Source organism: Felis catus, chromosome A2 (assembly GCF_018350175.1).
Source record: "Felis catus isolate Fca126 chromosome A2, F.catus_Fca126_mat1.0, whole genome shotgun sequence".
In the NCBI taxonomy this organism is placed as follows: domain Eukaryota; kingdom Metazoa; phylum Chordata; class Mammalia; order Carnivora; family Felidae; genus Felis; species Felis catus.
In genome coordinates, this window is record NC_058369.1 from 52,754,100 (window position 1) to 52,778,195 (window position 24,096).

A 24,096-nucleotide genomic window follows, 5' to 3' on the forward strand; every position below is an offset into this window, starting at 1 on the left:
CTTTGAGAGTCTGAAAGTTCATAATGGAATTTTGAAACCAAATAAAATGTTCTTTTTGTTAGGCAAGTAGGTTCCCTGGAATATTCCTAATAGGTCTCATTAGAAAGGGATAAAGAATCCATGGCCAGTCACACGTGATTAACCCTGGGCTAAACGATGTTTCTGTACATCGGACTTCTCAAAGCCTGAAATGTGCTACCATGCACGACCAGACCCAGAAGACTGGGTTAAGTACTTCCCAAACTTACACCAGGGAACACCTTTTTCCTTAGAGCATCTGGAGGCAAGAGCATTCCGAGACCATCTATGAGCAATGGTGCCTTGATTCCCTAAGGAGTGTTACTTCAGCAGTCACGTGCAGGAAATCACTCCTGATGTGTTAGAAAACCCCACAACCACTCCTTGATGGGCTCAATGACACAGACAAATTTAGGGAGGCAAAGAGGTTTCAGTTCTCAGACTTGCTTCTCAAGTGACCCAACCTAATTAAGAGTTGGTTTGTTTCTTCCACTCGACCTTCAGCCAGTTTCTGGAGCTGGTTTCTATGTGGACGCATTAGCTGCATTTCTTAGATCTCTTCAAGGAAGGGAAGGCAAGAGGTAGGATAATTTTGAGGAGAGTATGCTGGTGAAATTTGTTTCCTTCTTTTCTGCAGTACATGTTGCCTCTCTTGGGGCCATGAAGGCTTGGATCCAGACTTCAGATCCCTTGTTTGGCAAGGTTTCCAGCTACTGCCAGATTCAGAACACTACTGCAACATTAAGTTCTCTAATTATGCTTTGGAGACAATTTGTGAAGAATTTTCAAAATGGAGAGGGAAGGAGGAAGAGGGCTGCTTTATGCAGAGATTTAGCAAAGAAGATAGAGACCAAGTGGTGGCACTTATCAAATAAAAACGACACCGGACACAGAATGCTGGGCTTGTAAATGACCTCACTATGTGTGAGCTACATATAGCACAGGCAAATGGTGGGTTTATAAGCAAGATCCTAGAGGAAAATAAAAGAACCATCAGCACTCACACATAGACCATGTTTCTTAGCTTTCTTCTTTCTGGTCCTTGGTCAAATCTACTCAAATGACAGCACTTCATATACTTGGACAAACTGGCTTTGTATGGCAATAAGAGGTTTGTGTGGTCATAAAGCAACATCAAGATTAATCCTCTATGTATAAAAATAGCTGCCATTGTGTTCCCAGGGCAGAAGCATCTTCAAGACAATGGCACTCCAAAAAGAGCTTTGGAGCACAGAGAATCAGAGTGGGAGGAAGAAACAGCCAAATCCTGTGTTGTTTTCTTTCCTCAACTTCTGAACAAATGCCTCTGACTTCCTCTGTAAATAAAAAGTCCTTTTTTCTATTTTAATGTGCCACTTTAAAAAGTGACTTTACTCATCCTAATGGAAGTTTTCTGATATATCCCTAATGTTCTTTAATTCCTCTCTAGGAAAAAAGTCCTTCTTTCTCAAGGTTCTTGTCCCACTTTTACATTCTTTGTGACAAAGATAAGCAAGCACCACAGAGGTCCCCAGAGCAGACCAGAAGGCAAACGATGATAGCCCTGTTTTCTCTACTTCTTTGCTTCTTGGCACTCCTGGCATTTCTTTACTCTGTGTGTTATTTGGCAGAAGAACACCAGTAGCAGGATGGGTATCTCCCTTTCCAGCTCTCTGCAAAGACTCTTAAGGCAGAAGTGATGCCTGCTGGGAAAAGGCTGATGTCAGCTCTTAAAAGCACAGCTCCCTGCTCGGATAAGGAGGTCTTTGTTTTCAGCTGAACTGTGAAAATGAGAAAATGCCTCTAGCCTGACAAACAAGCAACCCACACAACACAGGTCAGGCCTGTGACCTTTATTTAAAGGTACCACACTTCATTAGCAAAACACTTGCATGGAACTCACAGATGCGCCTTTAACGCCACACGGGAGCAGGAGCGGCCATAAAAAAACCCAGCTTCGTTTCCATCCCTGTTAAGGCTGACCCACAGCTCTGGCTATGGTGTTAGGGGCACAGTCTCACACTAAACAGTTCTCAGATTATACTTCCCTAATGTGAAACATTTATTAGACCCAGGCTCCCTCATTTATTTTTTTTAAAGTAAATACACATATTTGCTGCACGTGAGAGGAGAGATTTTTTTTTTAAAATCTTGTTTAACATTATCTCAGTTTCTAAGTTAGTTATTTAGGATAACTAAAATAAGGCTATAAAACAGCCTCCTGAATCCCTCAGAACACTTTTGGGAATACCAAAACACTGTGTGTAGATGTACAGAAAAATACAGAATTTCAAGGCTAAAATGTCCCAAGTTTGAATGATGCCAAGAAGGATGTGGGAGAAAAGAGGGTACGTAGTTTGAGGGATTCTATTTCAAGAGCCTCTGATTTATGAAATCTGGAGCAGGGGTGGGGGGGTGGGGGGAGGATGTGTCTCTGTAGACTTAAAGCCAATTTTAAACTGCTCCAGTGTGAATCTGTTAGACTAAGGTTACTATTGGCCTGTGCGCCACTAACTTAAAATTGGGTTAGAAATTTTAAATAAGAATTAAAACAATTTAAAAAGCACTTTCCTGGGCATAAACCAACCAACCCGCTTGTTTCTTCTTGCAGGGGTCCTCACCCGTACAGACACACCGTTTCCAGCCTCTTCAACAGAAGCTAAGTGGCAGCTCAGCATCTCTGACGGGGCAAGCACTGCTTGGGAGGCTTTGCCTTGTGGAAGTTTTAAGGGCTGACAGCCCTTCATCACCTTAGGTCCCTGGTTCCTGCTGAAGCAATGTCTCCACCTCTCATCCCCAAAGCATTATCAGTTGTGTTTTGAGAGTGCTTAAATAGAAGATCGTTCAAAACTATAAGGCTTTAGGGTTCTTTGACAAATGATTCATAGAGGCTGGATAACCAAGCTATTAATATAAATGTAACCTGCTCACTTAGAGGACTGGCTTTAGGATCAGACAGCCTGGGTTTTGATTCCTGTCCCTGTGACCTACTAGCTAGCCGTGCAACCTTGACCAAGTTACAGAACCTCTCTGGGCCTCATTTTTACCATCTGTAAGTGGTGATAATCATAGTATCCACATCACAGGGCTGTGAGGATGGGATGAGATTATGCCCATGAAGCACTCAGCACAGTGCTCTCGATACACAATAAAGAGTCAATAGTCACTGTTATTAATAAACCCTGATGCAAAGTCTCTCCTGATTCTCTGGACGCTGGCGATGCTGACCTCTCTCCATGCTCAGTGATAAAGTTTGCCTCTCTGGAAGGCTTATGAAGACTCACGCACATCTGTAACATGCTGTCTATAAATATGTATTATTTTACCTTACAAAGTCCCAGTTTACCTTACAAAGTCCCAGTTGTCAGTAGGGTCAAGGTACTAAAATAACCCTAACTCCCCCATTTCCTCTGGGTCTAGAGTTAATATGAAATGAGGAATTGCTTCCTTTACTTTCATGAAGTTTGGGCAATAGTCTCTTGGTAGAGTGTGTCCATATGTATCCTAAAGGTACTACAGGAACTAAAGGCACTAAACATACTCAGGAGATACAAGAAACACAGTGTGATTACTTTGCCAAGCATTTTATGCACAGACATCACAAACTATAAATACTCCAGAACATTTGAGGTACCATTTACACAATCAACTCCATTGCACAAAAGTAAACAAAGTCCACAGGAAAACCCCAAAACCCATTTGAGCTAGTAATCAATAAGGTGTTTTGCTTTTTGTTGTTGTTTTTTTATTGAGTTTCTATTCTATGACCAGCACTTGATATCAAACGCTGCCTCCAACTTTTTCTCAAGCTGACAGAAGTACTGGTTTTGAGTTTGTCAGTTTTTCCCTCTTTTCTATTCATGCTTATGGAGGGAAGAGTGAACTAACTTGGGCCATGGGGTGGGGGGGAAGGGAGTAAGAATATGGAGTGGAGGGGAGGAGAAAGCTAGGCACGAGGAGAAAAGAGAGAAAAAGGAGAAGCAGAGGAAAACAGAGGAGCCCAGAGACTGGATCCGCAATCAAGGATAAAGCAGAATTGGCTACATTAGGCTTGAGAAAAAACTTCAAAAGAGTGGTCACAGAAGCAAAGACAACAACAATAGACACATTTCACACCAGGACAGTATTTCAAAGGAGCGCCACCCCTGAGGAGAGGCACTGTTTTCTTTCACTAGCCCTTCCTCAGTGTGGATTGCTAACTTGGTCTGTGGCAAACTCAGCTGGTTAGAGCACAGGGCTAGTGACCATGGCTTTGATCCCAGCGTGAGCTTATGGGTTTTGGCCCATCTGAGGCCAGGGGCAACTACTTTGCAACTGTGGAGCATTGATCAAAAGAGGATGCCTGCCCCAGTTGGAACATGAGCTCAGAGAGCAGTCTCTTGAAAGTGGGTCTAATTCAATTCAACACAGAGATTATTTAGTACCTACCATATACTGGACATTGGACTGGTGAAGTGTCATAAATATACGATGTCCATTTTTTAAGATGCATGTAATCCTGTCTCAGGTAAGAAACAGCTATGGCATAATCAAAGGATCTTTGGTTTTGTGTCACACACAACAGGGTTAATCCCACCTCCACTACTTTGAACACACGATCTTCTCAGAGCCTCAGTTTCTGCTTCTGTAAGTAACAGAGCTCTTATACACATGCACACACCTTAAAGAGTCACATTTATTACAAGAGTTAAATGAGATAATATAAAGTGTCTAGCATAAGATAAGTATACAGTAAGCACTCAATAAATGTTTCCTTCCTCTCACAGGTGACTGACTGAACAGTTCAATAGCAAACCTTCAACACACACAAACCCTACCACATACTTTCATACACACACAGAGATGAAAACTGTTTCATATCCAAAATTCATCTTAGACTGTACTCTTCAGCACAGAAGTTATCGGTCAAGCAGCCCAAAACAAGTCTCAAAACCAATATGAGTTTAGCCTGCTGTTATAATGCATCAATTATGTGCCTTCAAGAATTTTTACTATACTGATACACAAGCTATTAGAAATGCACAAGATTATCATGGGGCGCCTGGGTGGCTCAGTGGGTTAAGCATCCGACTTTAGCTCAGGTCATGATCTCAGGGCTTGTTAGTTCAAGCCCTGCATCCAGCTCTGTTCTGACAGCTCAGAGCCTGGAGCCTGCTTTGGATTCTGTGTCTCCCTCTCTCTCTCTCTCTGCCCCTCCCCCACTCACACTCTGCCTCTCTCTGAAAAATAAATCAACATTAAAAAAAATTTTTTTTAAATGCACAAGATTATCTACTGAAGCATTATCAGTATTGTAAAACGTTGGAAATTACCTAAATACCCAAAAGAGAGGGGACTGGTTACATGAATTCTGGCACATGCAGGCAGTGGAATGCTATGCGGCTGGAAATAAGGATGCAGAAGTGGCAAGAAAACACCTCCGCGGGATATGGTTGAATGAAAATACCAGAGTTCAAACGAGCATAAAGTGTTTCCTTATATGTAAGAGAAGGAAGGGAAATTGAGAAACCATTCACCTATCTGCTTACTTTAGCAAAAGAAACACAAAAAGGTTAACACCCTACAGAAGCAGCAAAAGGAAGGAAGGAGACGGCACAGGGTGACGCTCCTCACACTTTCAAATACTTTTTAATATAGCTTTGACTTTTAGAAGTATGCTAATGGTATACATGTTGAAAAAATAAAATGTAATCAACAAGGGTGGAAAAAAATCTACAGCTGAATGCAAACAGAAATGAGTGAGTCCAACTATATATTTTAGTTAACCCAATAGTGGGGGGCGTGGGAAGGTAGGTAATAGACTACAAAGTTGTAAGTATTTTGGTTTACCCTCGGCACAGAACAAAAAAAGAACTGCCAACAAATCTTTAATTCTTATTAGGTTTATTTTTCTAATTGGTATGGGCACAGCAATTCTGAAACTATTTTATGTGAACTATAGGAATGAACAATAAATAAATGTGTTGCTGGGAAGAAGGGAGATGCAAATATGGAATGGGGGAGGGTGAGGAAGAACTCTGTGGAATTGGATTAGAATTGGGAGTATTAATAATAACTGATGATTTCCTAGCTGTTTCCCCTGAAAGGGTCTAGAAAGAGTGCTGTTCAAAAGAACTTTCTGTGATAGTAGAAATATTCTATGTCTGGGCTGTCCAATATGGTAGCAGCTAGCCACATGTGGCTGCTGAGTTTGAAATATGGCCAGTGTAACAGAAAAACTGAAATTTTAATTTTTATTTAATTTTACATTTGAATTGCCATGAGCAGCTGGTGTCTATGATATTAGACAACTCAAATCTAAAGGCAATGACACCATACTAATACCTAGCACCCAGACTGTGGCTTCTAAATCCTATTCTCCACTGAAAGGAACCAGGGTCCCCTGGAGAAATGGTTGATTCCACGGCTGGCACAGGTAGGTTACAAGAGGATCATGTTTGCCAGAAAATAACAAAGTGCTTTATTCACCACATTCACAGCTATAAAACAGGAATCCAAGAGTCCATATGGGTAAGAGAGAAGGGAAAAGGGAGCTCTTCCTTAGCAGATCACACTTGAATATCAGGATCCTGGAAAAGAATTACTTCTTGGCATTTCCATGAAAGGAATCCCAATAGCCATGCCCCTAGACCTTACTTAATCCACTTCCTTTCTAAGAGATGCAGTATCTTTCAAATAAGACATTCATATTCTTAACACTTAAGAGACTATTTATTTATTTCTCTGAGTCACCATATCAACACGAAAATTAACGAGGAGTTCAAATGAGTATCAAGGGTTAGAATAGGAGCCCAGGAATTCTCAATTTCCAAGTTCCACAGACTAAGGAAACTCTCTTCTCTCTCCTCCTCTTCCCTGAATCAAATCAGATGAAATTTAGTCATTCTCTGTAGCTTTCTACTCTGGCTCAGAGACACTTAATCTCCTCCTTTCTACTGGAAAATATCTCAGTATGATGGTTGTAATGAAATGTAGCCAAGCTTGCGTCTTTGAAACGCTCTTACTAGCTGTCAAAACTGTTTTTCAACAACACTACACTCCATGCCCAGAATTACTGTGATTTCTTTAGTGATAAAGTAAACAAAACATATTTTCACTACACAACATTAACACGTACTGAGAAGACGGAAAGCAAAAATCATTTTGTAATCTCCTTAAAGAGACAAATATACTAGACCATTCTTCTCCAAACAGGTATCAGTTTGTAATTTATTATAAAAAAAATTTCTTAGGTATATTAAATAAAAAGGAGGGAACAGGCCATAGCTCCAAGAGAAAATGTTTCACCAAATCAAACAATAATAGTAAATATCCTACAACATGAAGAAGTAATAGATACAGCATCTTTCCAATCTGTGTACAAAATCTGTCATTCGGCTCTTGGAGGATACAAACAGAAACATTGTTACTATTGCTGAAACAAACAATTATCACAGGTGAACAGAGAGGCCAGAATTAACTGATCATACACTGACCACCTTTGTTCCATAAGTCTAGGGAGGATGGCCCATGGGGCTGCTGCTATTTCTATGTTCCTGAAACTCTGCATGATGACATCAACTGTTGAGTTGCACATGAAATCTAGCAATTCTATTTACACTTTAAATTATTTGTAGTGTCCTCAATGTAATTATAACATAGTATGAATTATTTATAGTCACCTATACTTCAAGCTCATATGTGCAACGACCCAAGGAATCACGAAGTCATTTTCTAACTGCCTTAACACTGTAATAATAATATTACTGATGACTCAGGCAGGGGGTGCTCCCCACTGGCCCCGCGCTGCATTTACAACCATCCGGTGAGGGAACAACTACCATTACTTCCACTGAAAGATAAAGAAGCTGAAATTTAAGCCCAAGACATTCTGACTGAAATTCACACACACTCAGACATTAAATTCACCACAACAGTATTTTTATTCTCTATTGCTGTTATCAATATCAGAATAAGTGACTTATTAATGGTAAAAGTAATAGCTACTATCAACTGAGTGTCGCACTGCACCAGACTCCTTGCACATGGTGGTTCTCGAGCTCACAGCGGCCCTCACATGAACTGATATCATTGCCATTTTACAAAGAAGGATATTGGGCCCAGGTAAATTAAGTGATGGTCCAAGGAAGTGGCAGAAATTGAAATTTAAACCAAGGCATGTTTGCTCACAATATATATACCGTTTCAGGGCCACTTCCCCTTTCTGTCCAAAACAAAAACAAAAACAAACAAAAAAAAACCCAAATGTCTATTTGGGTTTTAGGAAAGAAGACAAGGAGAAGAAGAAATTCCTGGTAACAAAAGAAGGAACAAACAGTTGAGCACCCAGGACCTAAATGACCAGCCTCTCCCTATCTGGGAGAGCTCATTGTTTTGCAGTGAGTGCCTTGTCTCTGGATTCCTGATTGTAGCAAATTCCAGGGCTCCAGACTGCAGCTCAGCCTCTGACTAACACTACAGTGATTTATTTGAGGATAAATACCTCTGTCAGTGTGTCTTATGACTGAACACAACAGTCCAAGCGGGATGGAATGCATGGAATGCCCAGGGCTGCTGGCGCTGAGGCAGCAGAGGGCTGCTGGCCTTATCGGCTACCTCTCACTGCGCAAGGTCTCCTCCAATGAGAAAACAGGAACTCTCTGAGCACTCATGTTCCTGCCAGAAACAGCAGCATCCTCAGAAATCAGAACTGGGGAAGCCAAGCATTTTGAATAATTATGTAACATTAATTCACGCCCAGGGAAGGCGGGGGACGAGGAGGATCTTTTTACCTGGATATACAAAGCTACGCCTTCTAATAATCAGGCCTACCTCCCCCTCTGACAAGCTCCCACACTCTGATAATGCCTAACGGCTACACAGTTGCCAGAGCAGACTCTCCGGGCAGCTGGCTGGTGTCTCCAAGTCCTGAAAACATGTGAAAAAGCATTCGACCCCCTTTGTGGGGCATGCGTAGTAAGAAGAAAGGGCAAAGAGGAACCCACAACAAGGCGCACAGAAGCATAGCTGTTTTCCTAATGTGAATGTGGTCACGCTGCACACCTTCAGAGAACTTTCATTTCAACCCCTCTGTGTTACAAGTCAGGAAACTGAGGCCCAGAGAGTTGAAGCAGCTCATGTGATGATCATAAACAGTGATGGTGGCTGGCGGAGGACTGGTGCTCAAACAGCTACAACAGGCTCACATGCCAGAAGTGATGAGCAGCACGTTATCACAAACACAAAAAGCCATCTTTCCCACCTTAGGAAGGTCTTACGTTTTTACCGTGAGCACACAAGGTGAGAATTAATACATATACTGTCAAGAAGTCAACAGCAGCTTAACACGACCTCCCAATGCCTACGTCATTCACCTTACCGCGTCTCATTCATTTAGCATCTCACATCATCACAAGAAGAAGGGTGAGTACTGTGCAATAGATATTCTGAGAGAGAGCACACTCACACAACTTTTATTACAGCTTACGGTTATAACTGTTCCATTATTAGTGACTGTCACCAATCTCTTACTGTGCCTAATTTATCAATTAAACTTGCTCAGAGATATGTATGTCTAGGAAAAAACAGAGCATATGCAGGGTCTGGTACTGTCTGCATATCAGGCATCCACGGGGAGTCTTGGAACATATACCGTGCAGATGAGGGGGGACTACCGTACTTTTTCACGTACAATTCTAGACTCCCAAGCAAAACATGTTACATAAACCTGTCTAGGCGCTAACCTTTCCTTCCATTTCCCGGCCCATAAGACATTCACCAAAGATTGATTCTCCTAACAACCATCATCGGTACAGGCCAGACAAGGCAGTCTTCAGTCAACCACCCCCAAGATGCCAGAGGAGAAAGCTAACATCCGCGGGAGCACACACACAGGGTCAGGAGGAAGGAAAGAAGAGGTCACCTCTCCACAAGTGGTTACAATTGGTTCATCTCCTGCCTGGCAGGTAAGCATCGCTCATCTGTCACTTCACAGCTGGCACAAAGTTGCCAGAGAAACATGGCCCCAGCACAGAACGCACGGAAGCCAACCCCAGAAGACCCTCGCTTCAGAAAGAGGGAACTTACAGATGGGGGTTGAAGATGCGACTCATCTTGGAAGCATGGTCGTTTTCACAGTCCAGGCCATCGTCCCCTTGCTCCAGGCTGAACTTCCTCTTGCTGGGACTGATGGGCGGGGGGCCTGTGCGGTGACTGGTGAGGGCAGATGCCACAGGGAGGGTCTGCATCCTGGGTTCTCCCCTGAGAGCAGCTTCACCTACGCAAAGAGAGAGGTCGTCGTCATCAATGAGCAGAAAAAACGCCCCACCGCAGCGCCCCGCTTCCCCGCCCACCCCTTGCAAAAAGACTCCCGTGGAAAGTTTTGGCACATGACAGGCTGCCTGCCATTCTCAGAACACGGCCTGAGTGCAAGGTTAGCTGCCAAGCACAAGGCATTTTACATAAATGTGGTTTTCTACACAATAACTCATTCCCCTCTCCCAGCTTTACTGAGATGTAACTGACATACAACACTGCCAGTTTAAGGTGTACAATGTGTTGATTTGATACACTTATATATTGCTAACCCCTCCATCATGTCACATAATGACCATTTCTCTTCAATAACTCTTTAGGGTAGAGTTTAAAATTAAAAGTAACAAATAAAGTAACAGAACGGTAAAAGTATTGACCACAAACCATCTCAAAAGTTAATTTAAAACAATAAAGGTCTTTTCAACCCCGTACCTGTAAGAGAATGACCTAACACAGGCTTCATTAGAACCTGAGTAGAAACTCACTTTTCTTGCCTGTTACATTTTTATTACATTTTTGGTATGTTATTTTTTTTTAAGAATGAGGAAAATTTATAGGTTCATAATTCACATATTTGCCCCAAAAGTTAAAAGAAATAAAAACACATTGTTTAATGAAAAATAAACATTTCGTTCTTACAGAACACTAAAAATGGCACATTAAATATGTTTTGGCTATTATCAGCACAAAGTTCCTGCATAGGATTTGACCTGCACAGGTGCAGTTCTCACACATTTTCAAAGCTGAACACTCAAATTAGAAATCACATTGTGACCTGACTCCAAATCTTGGTGTTTTTCATTCCTGTAATTACAAAGGCTTTGCAGCAGGCAGTAACTCTGTGCTTCATTATTAACTAAAATAAGCATGACCCTTTATTATAATAAAGGTTTTATATCTTCTAATGTTTATAAATAAGAGTAATAATTACTTGAAGAGAAAATTTCAAGTTTTCTAAGTCATATGGGTGAGGGGGGGGACCTAAGATTTTCACAAATAATAACCCTTTTGTTGTGCTATTCTTACTGGTCTCTAAGGCCTGACCAATTTTGTTTCCACTCGGTCACAATTTGAGAGAAATATTAGGATAAAGCCAACTTCATCTGAAACCTTGTGGTACCTAAGACAGGAAACCTTTGTTTGCCACCACTAATTTTCATATCATCACAGATGTGTGCACAGGCTTAACAGTCGTTTGCTTCATACACATATGACAAATATGATTTTGTTAGGGAAAGGAGTGAGGGAAAAACCTCCTGAATGTTTACCAGGAAAAATAAAACTTTTGCCAATTGAGTCAGCAAGATATAAACTAGCAAATATACAGTGACCCCATAACACACCTCCAGGCAGGATTTCTTTTAGGGATTTTGGCCCCAAAGCAAACTGGAACTTTCCATTTTAAAGAAATAGCTAAAAAGAGGCCATAGGCTTCCCTGCCACATTCAGACATTCAGCAGGATTTTGTTTGTCCTCTACTTCCTATTTATGAATTTTTGATTGAAAGGAGCAAGCAAACAGGGGAGCCTGGGTGGCTCAGTTGGTTGAGCATCCAACTCTTGATTTTGGCTCAGATCATGATCCCAGGGTTGTGAGACTGAGCCCCACATCAGGCTCTGCACTAAGGGTGGAGACTGCTTAAGATTCTCTCTCTCCCTCTTCCCCTCTGCCTCTCTCCCCCCCGACTTGTGCTCGCTCACTCTCTAAAATAAAAAAAAATAAAAAATTTTACAAAGCAAACAAAAAAGCCATGCTAACTAATATTTATACTGTGATAAATCAGAAAATATTCTTTCCAAATACACCCCCCTCTCTTGTACCCTCCTCCTCCACAGAAAGGGAAGGGGAATTTCCAATGTAAAACGTCAGGAGCCCAGCTAACTTTTGGAGCAGCCCTGATGACAATCCCCAGGAACTCAGCAATTGCAAATCAAGTCTCCCCAACATGGCACAGAGAGCCACCATGCCCGCCACCCTGTGTTTCTCCACATCCTTGGCAGGTTCTGTGGGGAGGAGTAGTCCGGCTCTGTGTGGACCCCTGGGCTTTGGGAACCATTTTATCAGATGCCAGATGTGGAACGGCAGCAGTTGCCATGGAAACCTACCACCACAGCAACAAATTCAAATCCCCCCCGCCAAAAAAAAAGTCACTCATCACAACACTAGAATACACTGCTAAGCAAAAAGCAAAACTCTTGCAGTAAGAACAACGTTCCCACTCTACTCCCCAATTTCCATCTTAACATAAGCTTGTTTGTGTTTGTTGGCAGTCTACATTCATCCAACGAATGCCCCGCTTATCTTTAAGACTGAAATCGCTGGTGTCTGACACAGAGAGAAGAAAGTCTACAGGAATCCCCTGAAAACTGGGATTTCTAACCTGGAGGGTAAAGGACCCACAGAGGAACCACGGGTGGTTCTTCCCCCTGAGGGGCTGTGATGAAACTATACCAAACCCCCTGGAGACAATGGGGACATGCATGCTGTTAGTGCTAGGAGGGGCCTTGTACACTTGGACTGCCTCAATGGACAGAGAAAACTGTGCGCCCAGACATGCAGGGAACTACCCAGGGTTAACAGGCTTAGTGCAAACAAGAACCCGTGCCCTCGGCCTATCAGAATGACATCTCCTTGTAAATGCTGTGCAAGGCCCACATGTGGCTTACAGCAGAGGAACTGAGGGTATAAGGGAAGGAATCCACAGTTAGAAGTGCAGAAACAGGGGCGCCTGGGTGGCGCAGTCGGTTAAGCGTCCAACTTCAGCCAGGTCACGATCTCGCGGTCCGTGAGTTCGAGCCCCGCGTCGGGCTCTGGGCTGATGGCTCAGAGCCTGGAGCCTGCTTCCGATTCTGTGTCTCCCTCTCTCTCTGCCCCTCCCCCGTTCATGCTCTGTCTCTCTCTGTCCCAAAAATAAATAAAAACGTTGAAAAAAAAATTTTTTTAAAAATTAAAAAAAAAAAAAAAGAAGTGCAGAAACAGGTCTGGTCAGTGAGACACCTTCATTCATTTTTGGGCCTCCACTCAAGGACGCTAGTCTGACTCCTTTTATTATAAAGTAGGATTTGCTACTATTATTGTATAAGTGGCAAAGGAAGGTTAAAATAATTTTAGTAAAATTGAGGAGAACACATAGTCTGAGAGTCAAGACAACTGGCAGGACACTGTCACTTTATTTAGAAACAGGAGAATATGGGCACACGCTTCCCCTCGAAGTTCTGCCTCCAACAAGGGGCTGGACTAGCTAACACCTAACTCTCCTGCAGCCCTCCGAATTAGCGACCCAACTCTGATCCACAGCCCTGTAATGGATCAAGTACGAACCAGCCGACATTTACTAAGCGATTACTCCTTGTTTAACACCAAACCAAGGCAGCAAAAGGCACAGTGTGTGTCTCAGGTGCCATAGGTTTAAAAAACTAAAAAGCGAATCCATAGTCAACTCAACTTGGAAACCACAAGATTAAACAAAGTTCACACAAATTTCTTCACTACAGACCTCTGTGTCCTCTAAAGCACTTGTCTGTCTCCAAGCCAGAAACAGGCTGTGCCGATTTTACTCACCCCCACCCCCATGCTCCTACACATTTCTGTAAACTCAGTCTCCCACAGCAGCGTTCTGGCTAGCTCAACCCACTGTAACCCCAAACGGCGGGGACTTGCCAGTCACTGATGAGATACCCTGCAGGCTGCTTCTCCATTTATAACCAAGTGGTCCCATGACCCTCCCGGCCTTTGCTCCTAGTATCCCCCTTTGTGAACTCTGAAATGTCAGCCCTAGAGGTTAAACTAGACTGGACACCACAGCACAAAGACCTCACTCTCTAACCCCAGGGCTTCTTCCTCCAATCTTCTTCTTACACTTAAATCCTACGTATCCGGCAAAGGCCACTTAAAATGCCTCCTCCTGCAGACTGTCTTCCTTGACTCCTCAATCTTTTTTTTTTTTCAACGTTTATTTTTTTGGGGACAGAGAGAGACAGAGCATGAACGGGGGAGGGGCAGAGAGAGAGGGAGACACAGAATCGGAAACAGGCTCCAGGCTCTGAGCCATCAGCCCAGAGCCTGACGCGGGGCTCGAACTCACAGACCGCGAGATCGTGACCTGGCTGAAGTCGGACGCTTAAACGACTGCACCACCCAGGCACCCCGTCTCCTCAATCTTAAAGCTATCTCTCTTGGGTTGAGCATTCAGCTCTTGATTTCAGCTCAGGTCATGATCCCAGGGTTGTGGAATCAAGCCTTAAGTCGGGCTCCATGTTGAGCAAGGACCTTGCTTAAGATTCATTCTCTCTCTCTCTCTCTCTCTCTCTCTCTCTCTCTCTCTCTCTCTCTCTGCCCCTCCCTGGCTCTCATGTGTACACATGCATGCATGCGTGCACACACACACACCTCTCTAAAATAAAAATAAAGTCATCTCTTCTTCTGAATACCCATAGAAATTTATCCCTATGATACTTCCCTTCCTACCTTGTTTTATGCTCCTTGAAGCAGGAGACATTTAATTCATTTCATATACTCAAGAATGCAGAGCACAATACCTTCCACATAGTAAATGGATGGTAAACATTGACTGAATGAATAAATGAGGCATGGCAATGGGGTGCCCAGGTGAGAGAGTTATAGGATATGTTACAGATCAAAGTTGTGAGAATAAAGAACATTAAAAGTTTTAGTTAAGAATAAATTATTTAAAAAAAAAAACTCTCAGAACTCAGCAATAAAAAGAACTCAATTTAAAAATAGGAAAAGATCTATGGGGTACCAGGGTGGCTCAGTCAGTTGAGCATTCGACTCTGGCTCGGGTCATGATCTCGCAGTTGATGAGTTCAAGCCCTGTGTCAGGCTCTGTCCTGACAGCTCAGAGCCTGGAGCCTGCTTGGGATTCTGTGTCTCCCTCTCTCTCTGCCCCTCCCCCACTTGTGCTCTATGTCTCAAAAATAAATAAACATTAAAAAAATTAAAAAATAAAAATAGGAAAAGAACTAAATAGACATTTCTCAAAGAAAGATCTCTATCACCTCAAAGAAAGATGGCTGTCATTAGCCATCACAAATCAAACACAAATAAAAACCACAATGAGACACCACTATACACACACCAGGAGGGCTCATCAGAAGACAGAAAAGAACAAGTGTTGACAAGAACGTGGGGCATTTGGAACCCTTGTGCACTGCTGGTATGAACACAAAACGGTGCGACTGCCATGGAAAACAATTTTGGGCAGTTCCCCAAATGGTTAAACATCGAGTTACCGCATGACCCAGCAATTTCACTCGGAGGCATACAACCAGGAGAAATTAAAACACATGTTCATATAAACACTTATACATGAATGTTCACAGCATTATTCACAATAGCCAAAAACCCAAATGTCCCCCAACTGACAAGTGGGTACAGAAAACATGTCTACCCAGAAGATGGAACATTATTCAGCCATAAAAAGCAATGAAGTACGGACTCATGCTGCAACATGGATGAACCTAGAAAACAGTACGTTCAGTGAAGGCAGCCAGACACAAAGGGCTGCTACTGATTCCATTTACATGAAATGTCCAGAATAGGCAAATTAAAGACACAAAAAATAGATTAGTGCTGGAGGCTGCAAGGAGGAGCAATGGGAAGTGACTGCCAGGGAGTGGAGGGTTTCCTTTGGGAGTGATGAAAATGTTCTAACATGGATGGGGGGGGGGCGGGGGCTGGGTGGCTCAGTCGGTTAAGCATCCACTTCGGCTCAGGTTATGATCTCATGATTCGTGGGTTCGAGTCCCGCACCCAGCTGTGCTGACAGCTCAGAGCCTGGAGCCTGCGCTTCAGATTCTGCGTCTCCCTCTCGCTGCCCCCCTGCCCACTCTCTCTCAAAAATAAATAAATAGACATTTTAAAAAATGCTCTAAAATGGATTGTGGTGAAAGTTGCACAATCTGTGAATATACTCAAAACCACTGGGCGGTATATGCTAAATGGGTGAATTGTATTGGTATGTGAATATCTCTACTAAAGCTGTTACCCTCACCACTAAAAAATAAAAAAATATTTATAAGTAGATGACAAAAGACTCCAGTATCATTAGTTCCTTTCCTATCTCAAGTTTTTCACACTGAACTGTTCAATGAGAATAAGCATCCATTAATTATCCCTGGAATGAAAATAAACCTTGTGTTATTATAGCTACAGCTCTCTACAATGTTAAAGTTGGGTAATTTTTAAAGAAACTATTAATTTAAGCAAAAAACAGGTCAGGTAGGCACTTGGATTCACCAAGGGAACCCTTCACCAAGGGTTCTATTAAGGTCCAGCTCAGCTTTTAATCAGACCGTGTGAGCCCCCCTTGCATGCTGAGGGCAAGTGCTGTGAAAAAGCAAATGACCTAACAGACTCTGACCACATGCAGGGAAGGAAAGAATACACAACAAAAGGAACTTAATCTGAGGTGTAAAAGACTTTTTGCACTTGAATTAGCGTATATTCTAAATTTCACAATGATTTGGTAACTGAAAAAGAAAAGTATCTTTTTCAGAAATAAACAGGAGAAAGGAGATCCAAGGAACTCAGTGTTTTAAGTTTCTCAAGCTGGTCTCACTAGGATTGTCAACTTTAAAAAAAAAAAAAAAATATATATATATATATATATATATATATATATGATTGTAACAAAGGAAGTTTAGTTTTTAAAATGCATTTGGCCTCTTTATATAGGGATGGGTTACTAAGAAAATGCCCAACACATGCAAAGATTACATAACTGCTGTTCTCAGTCCTGGTAGCAGTTCTAACATAGGGATCAAAAATATTCCTTAAATATGTCTTCCAACTGGAGATGAGCAAAGATTTTTGGCCCAAAATTTCATAAAAATCAGCATCTATTAATTTCAATGGGGAAAAAAAAGAGTTGAACAGAAAGATAAAGAAAACCGCTTAGCTTTATGATGTGCCATATAATGATTCTGGTGAAATATCAGAAGAAAATTCTGCTTTCTAGTCAGAATACGGTGGAGGGAAAGCAAGGCATGGGGACAAGACCCAGGGACATGTGGCCTAGTTTCAGAATCCTGCACAGATTCTAAGACTCCTTACTTGCTACATTTTAATATAGCTGAGATTAAAGTTTGTCTTACATTCAATTAGCATATTTTCAAAAGCGAGACAGTTTCTTTCTTAGTGGGACGTGAAATAGTGGTTGGTCTTAGACTGGATACAATATGGAACCAAACTGGAGGGCCTTCAAAACAGCACTGGTCTCATTAGCCTGTTTCTTCATTTGTAAAATTAAGTGATTTGATTATACCACCTTAATGGCTTAACTTTTGCTCTAAATGTCTCCTCCATTTTACGTAAGGGCTATCTTCCAATGTTAAGTCATACTTTAGCTGCCGATGAAGAAATACTCAACTTTTATAGGACACACCTTACACAATAGAAGAAAAAAGTGATTCCACTATGTATGCTTAACTAATTTACCTCATCCTTGAAAGGGATGTGATTAAAAATCAAGGAGACTTCCAATTCTCAGTGTTCAAGTTTCACTCACGTATTCAAATACCCTAAGAACACTGTAGTTAGTACGCTGAAACTGGAAATAACCATCATCTGGTCCACAAAATGCAGATTCGACCCTCATACAAGGGGATGATGAAGGCCAAGGTCTTCAACATGGAGGTGAGGCAACTAATTTGGTTCAGTGACCATAAGGGATTCCAGGGAAAAGCAGAGGCAGCTTTGGAACCCGGGTCCCTCAGCTCCCGGTCACCGCATCGCTTCACCAGCTCTGTGAGCCAATCGCCACACAAGGATTTGTGACTGCATTCAAGACTGTGGCCCGCCTCACGAGGAATTCATGAAAATCATGGTATTGACTATCATTTTATGGAGATTAGTCAAACAGCACAAGGCTGAAATGACAGTGTCTTCGTGTTTACGGAGAAGGGGAAGGTGTGAGTGTACTAAAAAAAGTTATCTTGCCCTTACCCTTAAAAAGGGCAGATTTTCTACAAAAATCTGTACTGCCTTCCATACTCAAAGCCTTTCTTCCACAATTTAAATCGTCGCTGTGTTTAAGACTTTAGGTTCTACTCCCTTCCCCATCCCTTTTATCATGTTTGAACCTAAATCAAAAAAAAAAAAAAAAAAAAAAAAAACCACAGCTTGGTTCCCACCCCCCACCAAAAGCCTCTCGGCTACGTGGGACCGTCTCCTGTCTGACCACAGCCCAGGGGGAGCAGACTGACATCACCCTACTGGCGAGAGCCACCCAGATAAAACAACTGCTCTCCCCTCACGCTCAGGACCGTGCAGGGCAGCGGCCGCGGCATATTCATTTTCCTTCAAATAATACTTCTTTGTCTCAGGGACCAGCAGCTGGAGAGAAGACAGTGAAGTCAACCTCTTTCACACAGTTCAACTGGTGGCTCTCCCCATTCTGGTTCCCTTTCTTCTTTTTTTAAAGGAGGGCTGTTAGGCAACATGATGAAACCCGGGCGAGCCAGAAGAGATAAAAGACGTGACGTAGCGTCTGCCAGCGGTGCAAGGATTACCAGCGATTCTACAGGGCAGTGACCACGCCCCCTCGCCCCCACCCCTTTCCCACAGCCGCTCTCAGCAGCCCAGAGCCGCAGCTGGAGACCTGCAGAGCCCCATGTCACATCTGGAGGCCAAACCTCAGCAAAAGGTTACTCGGATGCAGCCAGCCAGGCGGGGGAGGCCGTGTGAGTGCAGACCCCCAGCTGAGCATCATTTGAGAGGCTCTGGGCTTTTCTTTAGGGCAACAAGGAGATTGTTGAGGAAAAAAGAAAAAAAAAGAAAGAAAGAAAAAACCCTTACAGCATATTACTGACTGCTAATAATATAACTAAGGATTAACAAAACATAGTAAAATGTGGCGTTGCAACATACATACGCCTTCGTAATCAGAATTTCAAATAATCCTGTAAATGTTACACTTTGTCAGAGGTTTCCTGTATCTTACGCCAAGTATATTTTATTTTTAAAGCATTTAAAAATGTGATTATTCCGGTTTTTCCTCACTACGGTCCCATAACGGAAGAAGGTTAAGAATGATTCCCTAACTGCAGCTAAGGAGATTAATGTGTCAAGAATTAAGTGAATTGCTTAGGTCATAAAGCTGATCCACAGAAGAGCTGGAAGGATAAGCCAGGCATTCAGATTCCCCCATTTTCATATTCTTTTTAGATGTGCAGGATTCTTTACAGGTTAAGGAAAAGAAGTGGGAAGAAGACAGGTAAAGGGGAAAGTCCCTGCAGAGCAGGTGGGGGGGGGGGGTTCACCCAGATTACAATTCAGCAAGTCTGGCTGGCACCTGCTCCCAGACAATGCCAGTGTGGCTGGTATTATCAGGGTGGAGGATGTCCACAACTCTTAATGGTTTTGTTTTATTATTTTATGTTATTTCACTTTACTATTTTAATTTTTATTTTAGAGAGAGGCATGAGTAGGGGTAAGGAGGAAAGGGAGGGAGAGGGAGAGAGAAAGAGAGAGAATCTTAGGCAGACTCCATGCTCAGTGAGGAGCCCTACACAGGGCTCAATCCCTCCACCCTGGGATCATGACCTGAGCCAAAATCAAAAGTGGGACAATCAACCAATTGAGCCACCCAAGCTCCCCTACAATCCTTAATGGTTTTAATCATCTGTAATTCCATAGGGATTAGAGCATAAAGGGTTAAAAAAAACCCCAGGGCAATAGTAAAATGTCTGGAATTCTCAATCTCCATTCTGAACAGACAATAAAATGTTTAGGAAAGGTTAATCTAAATATCAAAAAGTACTAACTAGCTGAAGATATATTAAAGTCAATTAAAATTATTATATTCACACCCATATGTTGCTATTCATTTAACAAGTTTTATACCACTTAAAATAATTTTGTTGTGTTTGTTGTTAAAAAAAAAAGAAAAGAAAGAAAATCCATGCACTATCATTTGCTCTACTGAATTCAATTTACAAGTTAACTGTACCTTCCTCACGGATTACGCAATACTGGAACCTGGGGGAAATTATCACAAAGTAAGAGAAGTGAAATTAATGTCTTATTATACATGTCACTTCAGCTCAAAGAAAAACTCAGTTATCTAACAATGACATAATTAGGGAAGATCAGCAGATCTCAGTTCCAAGTTGGGTTTTGGCTTTCTAAATCATAATTGGGACTCAAAAAGATCAAACAATTGACCACGTCCTCCATTTCCTGAGCCAGACCAATGACCACACCAGCTTCTACTCTTGGTCCTCCAATCCTAGGCTACGGCTCTGCAGGGAGTCCAGAGTCAATCAGGAAGCTGAGTTTCAGAGCGTGAGCCCTGCTTTCCTGTACTGGTGAAGCCGGAAGGGCTGTGTCTGCCCGGATATTAGAACATCGATACAATGTGTCACGTGTCCTCACAAATCCCTATCTGAGGTCCTGGCACCAACGCATGACCCCAGAGGCAGCTCAAGAAACTTTTCGTGCCAGGCATACAGAACCCTCCTAATGGAAAAGGCCCTGTTTTTAACAGCAGAAATTCTTCACTGTATTTTACCAGAAAATCCACTTTGGTGACATGTTACTGTTAATGAGGAGAATTATGGAAGTAAAGTTTTTACAGATGGTATTAGAATCAGGCTCAATTTCCTCCATGGTAGAGCTCATACATGCTTAGAAGGAATCGCTGAACAAAGTAAAGCAAAAAAAGGCTTGCTCTGCGGCACCTGGGTGGCTCGGTTGGTTGTGCAGGCAGCCGACTTTGCCTCAGGTCATGAATTTTCAGCCCATGAGTCTGTGAGTTCAAGCCCTGCGTCTGGCTCTGTGCTGACAGCTTGGAGTATGGAGCCTGCTTCGGATTGTGTCTCCCGCTCTCTCTGCCCCTCTCCCTCCCTCCCTCCCTCCCTCCCTCCCTCCCTCTCTCTTTCTCTCTCTCTCTCTCTCTCTCTCTCTCTCTCAAAAATAAACATTAAAAAAAATTTTTTAAAGGCTTGTTCTAACCTCTTCAACAGTTGAACTGCCTCATGAGGGACGTGCATTAAAATAGAGAAATTAAGCTGTGGGAAAATAGTAAACATAAGTGGTTAATGTAAGCGGGTAAAAATTCCCAAAGAAACTCTCTCTTTAAGCCCTTTAAAATGCAACAGGTTAAACATCGAAGATAGTATGTTAATATCTGCATTTTCAAAACATTCTTTACTTGAAGGGAATTCTGGAGGGTTTGACTGGGGCAGGGGCTCTGGGAGGGTTAAGTCTTAGAATCAGTCACTGACCACTAAGGAAGGAAAAAAAAAAAAGACAATTCTGGGAGAGAAAGGTGGGACTGGAAAATTAAACTTGTGCTTCCTCTGATTTCCCATAATCTTTGGAATGGACTCATCACAGTCTGCCTATAGAAGAGTTTACTCATGCCCAGCTCTCTTTGCAACACCAAGCACAGGGCCACGAGTGTCTCGCTTCTTCCTGTCTGTACCCCTGACCACACTAGCCATGTGCAGAGAGACTCAGTAGAAGTGGGCTTTGGAATCAGAAAAAGGTATGATCTTAGCAATGTCTCTTCACTTCTCTTGAACCCCCATTTCTTTTTTTTTTTTCAATATATGAAATTTATTGTCAAACTGGTTTCCATACAACACCCAGTGCTCATCCCAACGGGTGCCCTCCTCAATACCCATCACCCACCCTCCCCTCCCTCCCACCCCCCATCAACCCTCAGTTTGTTCTCAGTTTTTAAGAGTCTCTTATGCTTTGGCTCTCTCCCACTCTAACCTTTTTTTTTTTTCTTCCCCTCCCCCATGGGTTTCTGTTAAGTTTCTCAGGATCCACATAAGAGTGAAACCATATGGTATCTGTCTTTCTCTGTATGACTTATTTCACTCAGCATCACAGTCTCCAGTTCCATCCACGTTGCTACAAAGGGCCATATTTCATTCTTGCTCCTTGCCACGTAGTACTCCATTGTGTATATAAACCACAATTTCTTTATCCATTCATCAGTTGATGGACATTTAGGCTCTTTCCATAATTTGGCTATTGTTGAGAGTGCTGCTATAAAATTGGGGTACAAGTCCCCCTATGCATCAGTACTCCTGTATCCCTTGGGTAAATTCCTAGCAGTGCTATTGCTGGGTCATAGGGTAGGTCTATTTTTAATTTTCTGAGGAGCCTCTACACTGTTTTCCAGAGTGGCTGCACCAATTTGCATTCCCACCAACAGTGCAAGAGGTGAACCCCCATTTCTTCATCTACCTTGAGAGATTGTTGTCAGAAGCACTGAAAACTTATAGAAGGTTTCCAGTCCAGAAGAGACCATGTATTATACTATGTGTCTAATTCCATCAGTTGACAGTCCCATTTAAAGGATGGGGTGGTGGGGGAAAAGGAGACTTCTCCAAACGTCACTCTCACTATTCATGAGAACTCCTCTCTTCTCATCAAGTTAGCACATATAGTTTCCACTAACTAACTGAGAAGGTCAGGAGACACCGTGTCAAGGAGCATGGGTGTGTGAGCGTTCCCAATCTGCCCCACTAGGAGCCAGCAGATGATCCTGGGGCAGCTACCTGACTTCCTACGACTGTTTCCATATGTGTGAAAATGCCTGTATGAACCTACACATGGACCCTGAGCTATTTCAAAGATTAAACAAGAAACCTGGTACAGTGCCTAACACATAGTTGGTGCTCAGTAAAATAGCACCTCTTCCTTCCCAGGCACACTCTCAACTCAGTGTGCTTGCTTCCATGCACATTTCTCCCCACTAAGAGGCATTCAGAATTCCTCTGGACCAATTCATATTCATCTCCACTTTCAAAACCCAACCCACAGGCACCCTGCCACCCCCAGCCCCAAGAATATCTGTTCTGACACCATCTGGTAGAGCTGACACGGCTGTCCTGAGTGACATTCTAGTACTGTCTGCCTCCAACTCAAGAGCTACAGATTTCTTTTTTAAGTTTATTTATTTTGGAGAGAGAGGGAGCACGAGGAGGGGAGGGGTAGAGAGAGAGAGAGAGAGAGAGAGGGTGAGAGAAAATCCCAAGCAGCTTCCGTGCTGTCAGCACAGAGCCCAACACAGCCTCAATCCCCAAAACCGTGAGATTACAACCCGAGATGAAATCAAGACTTGGACGCTTAACTGACTAAGCCACCCAGGTGCCCCCAAAAGGTACAGATTTTTGACCAATACCACCATGTTTGCTATGGTCTCCAAAGATAAATAGGCAGTCTTGTTCTCTGCAATATATTCTAGTCCAGACCCTGAGGAGTAAGAGCAGGCTCCCAGGAACCGATACAAAATTCTTACACAAACTGGCATACGGACTGTTGATGGTCACATACAGGCCTACCTATTCCAAACATGAAATCTCATTATCAGCTCCAAACTCCCTCAACAGAGCTAAAGCAGGCAGGTAGCTAGGATGTAACAAATACCCTAAGTCAAATATTCTGCTATCCCACAGAGATGCATTAACTCACTGTATTACTTATCATGAAACATGCTGGTTTCAGAAGTCACTGAGCGAATTTTCCAAGGATTAAAATAGGACACAAAGTTCAAATACTGAGAGAGTGGCACACGATACTGAGAGAGTGACAGCAACATTAAGAACTCAGGCATGGACACAATTCAAGTGCCTAATAACCATGAAGACTGTAATAAAATGAGCCACTCAAAGTAACATTCTGTAAACTTTATTAGTGAAAGAGTTAAATACAGGAGTAATTTTTTCCCAACTTTTTATTTCAAAAAAAAAAAAATGTTAAGCTACTGAAAGTTGAATGGACAATGAATATCCCACTTCCTATACCTAGATTCACCTAGCATAAGCA

At 42.6% G+C, this 24,096-nt stretch overlaps 1 protein-coding gene across 7 annotated transcripts in view; it reads right to left on the reverse strand.

The window, feature by feature from the left end:
- Positions 1–24,096, reverse strand: part of VGLL4 (vestigial like family member 4) — a 167,483-nt gene that overhangs the window by 31,645 nt on the left and 111,742 nt on the right. For all 7 annotated transcript variants that reach the window (XM_045051964.1, XM_045051965.1, XM_045051963.1 and 4 more), the window contains one exon: positions 10,063–10,252. In XM_045051964.1, coding sequence (XP_044907899.1) covers positions 10,063–10,252 — 190 coding nt within the window. The remainder of the gene's footprint in view (positions 1–10,062; positions 10,253–24,096) is intronic.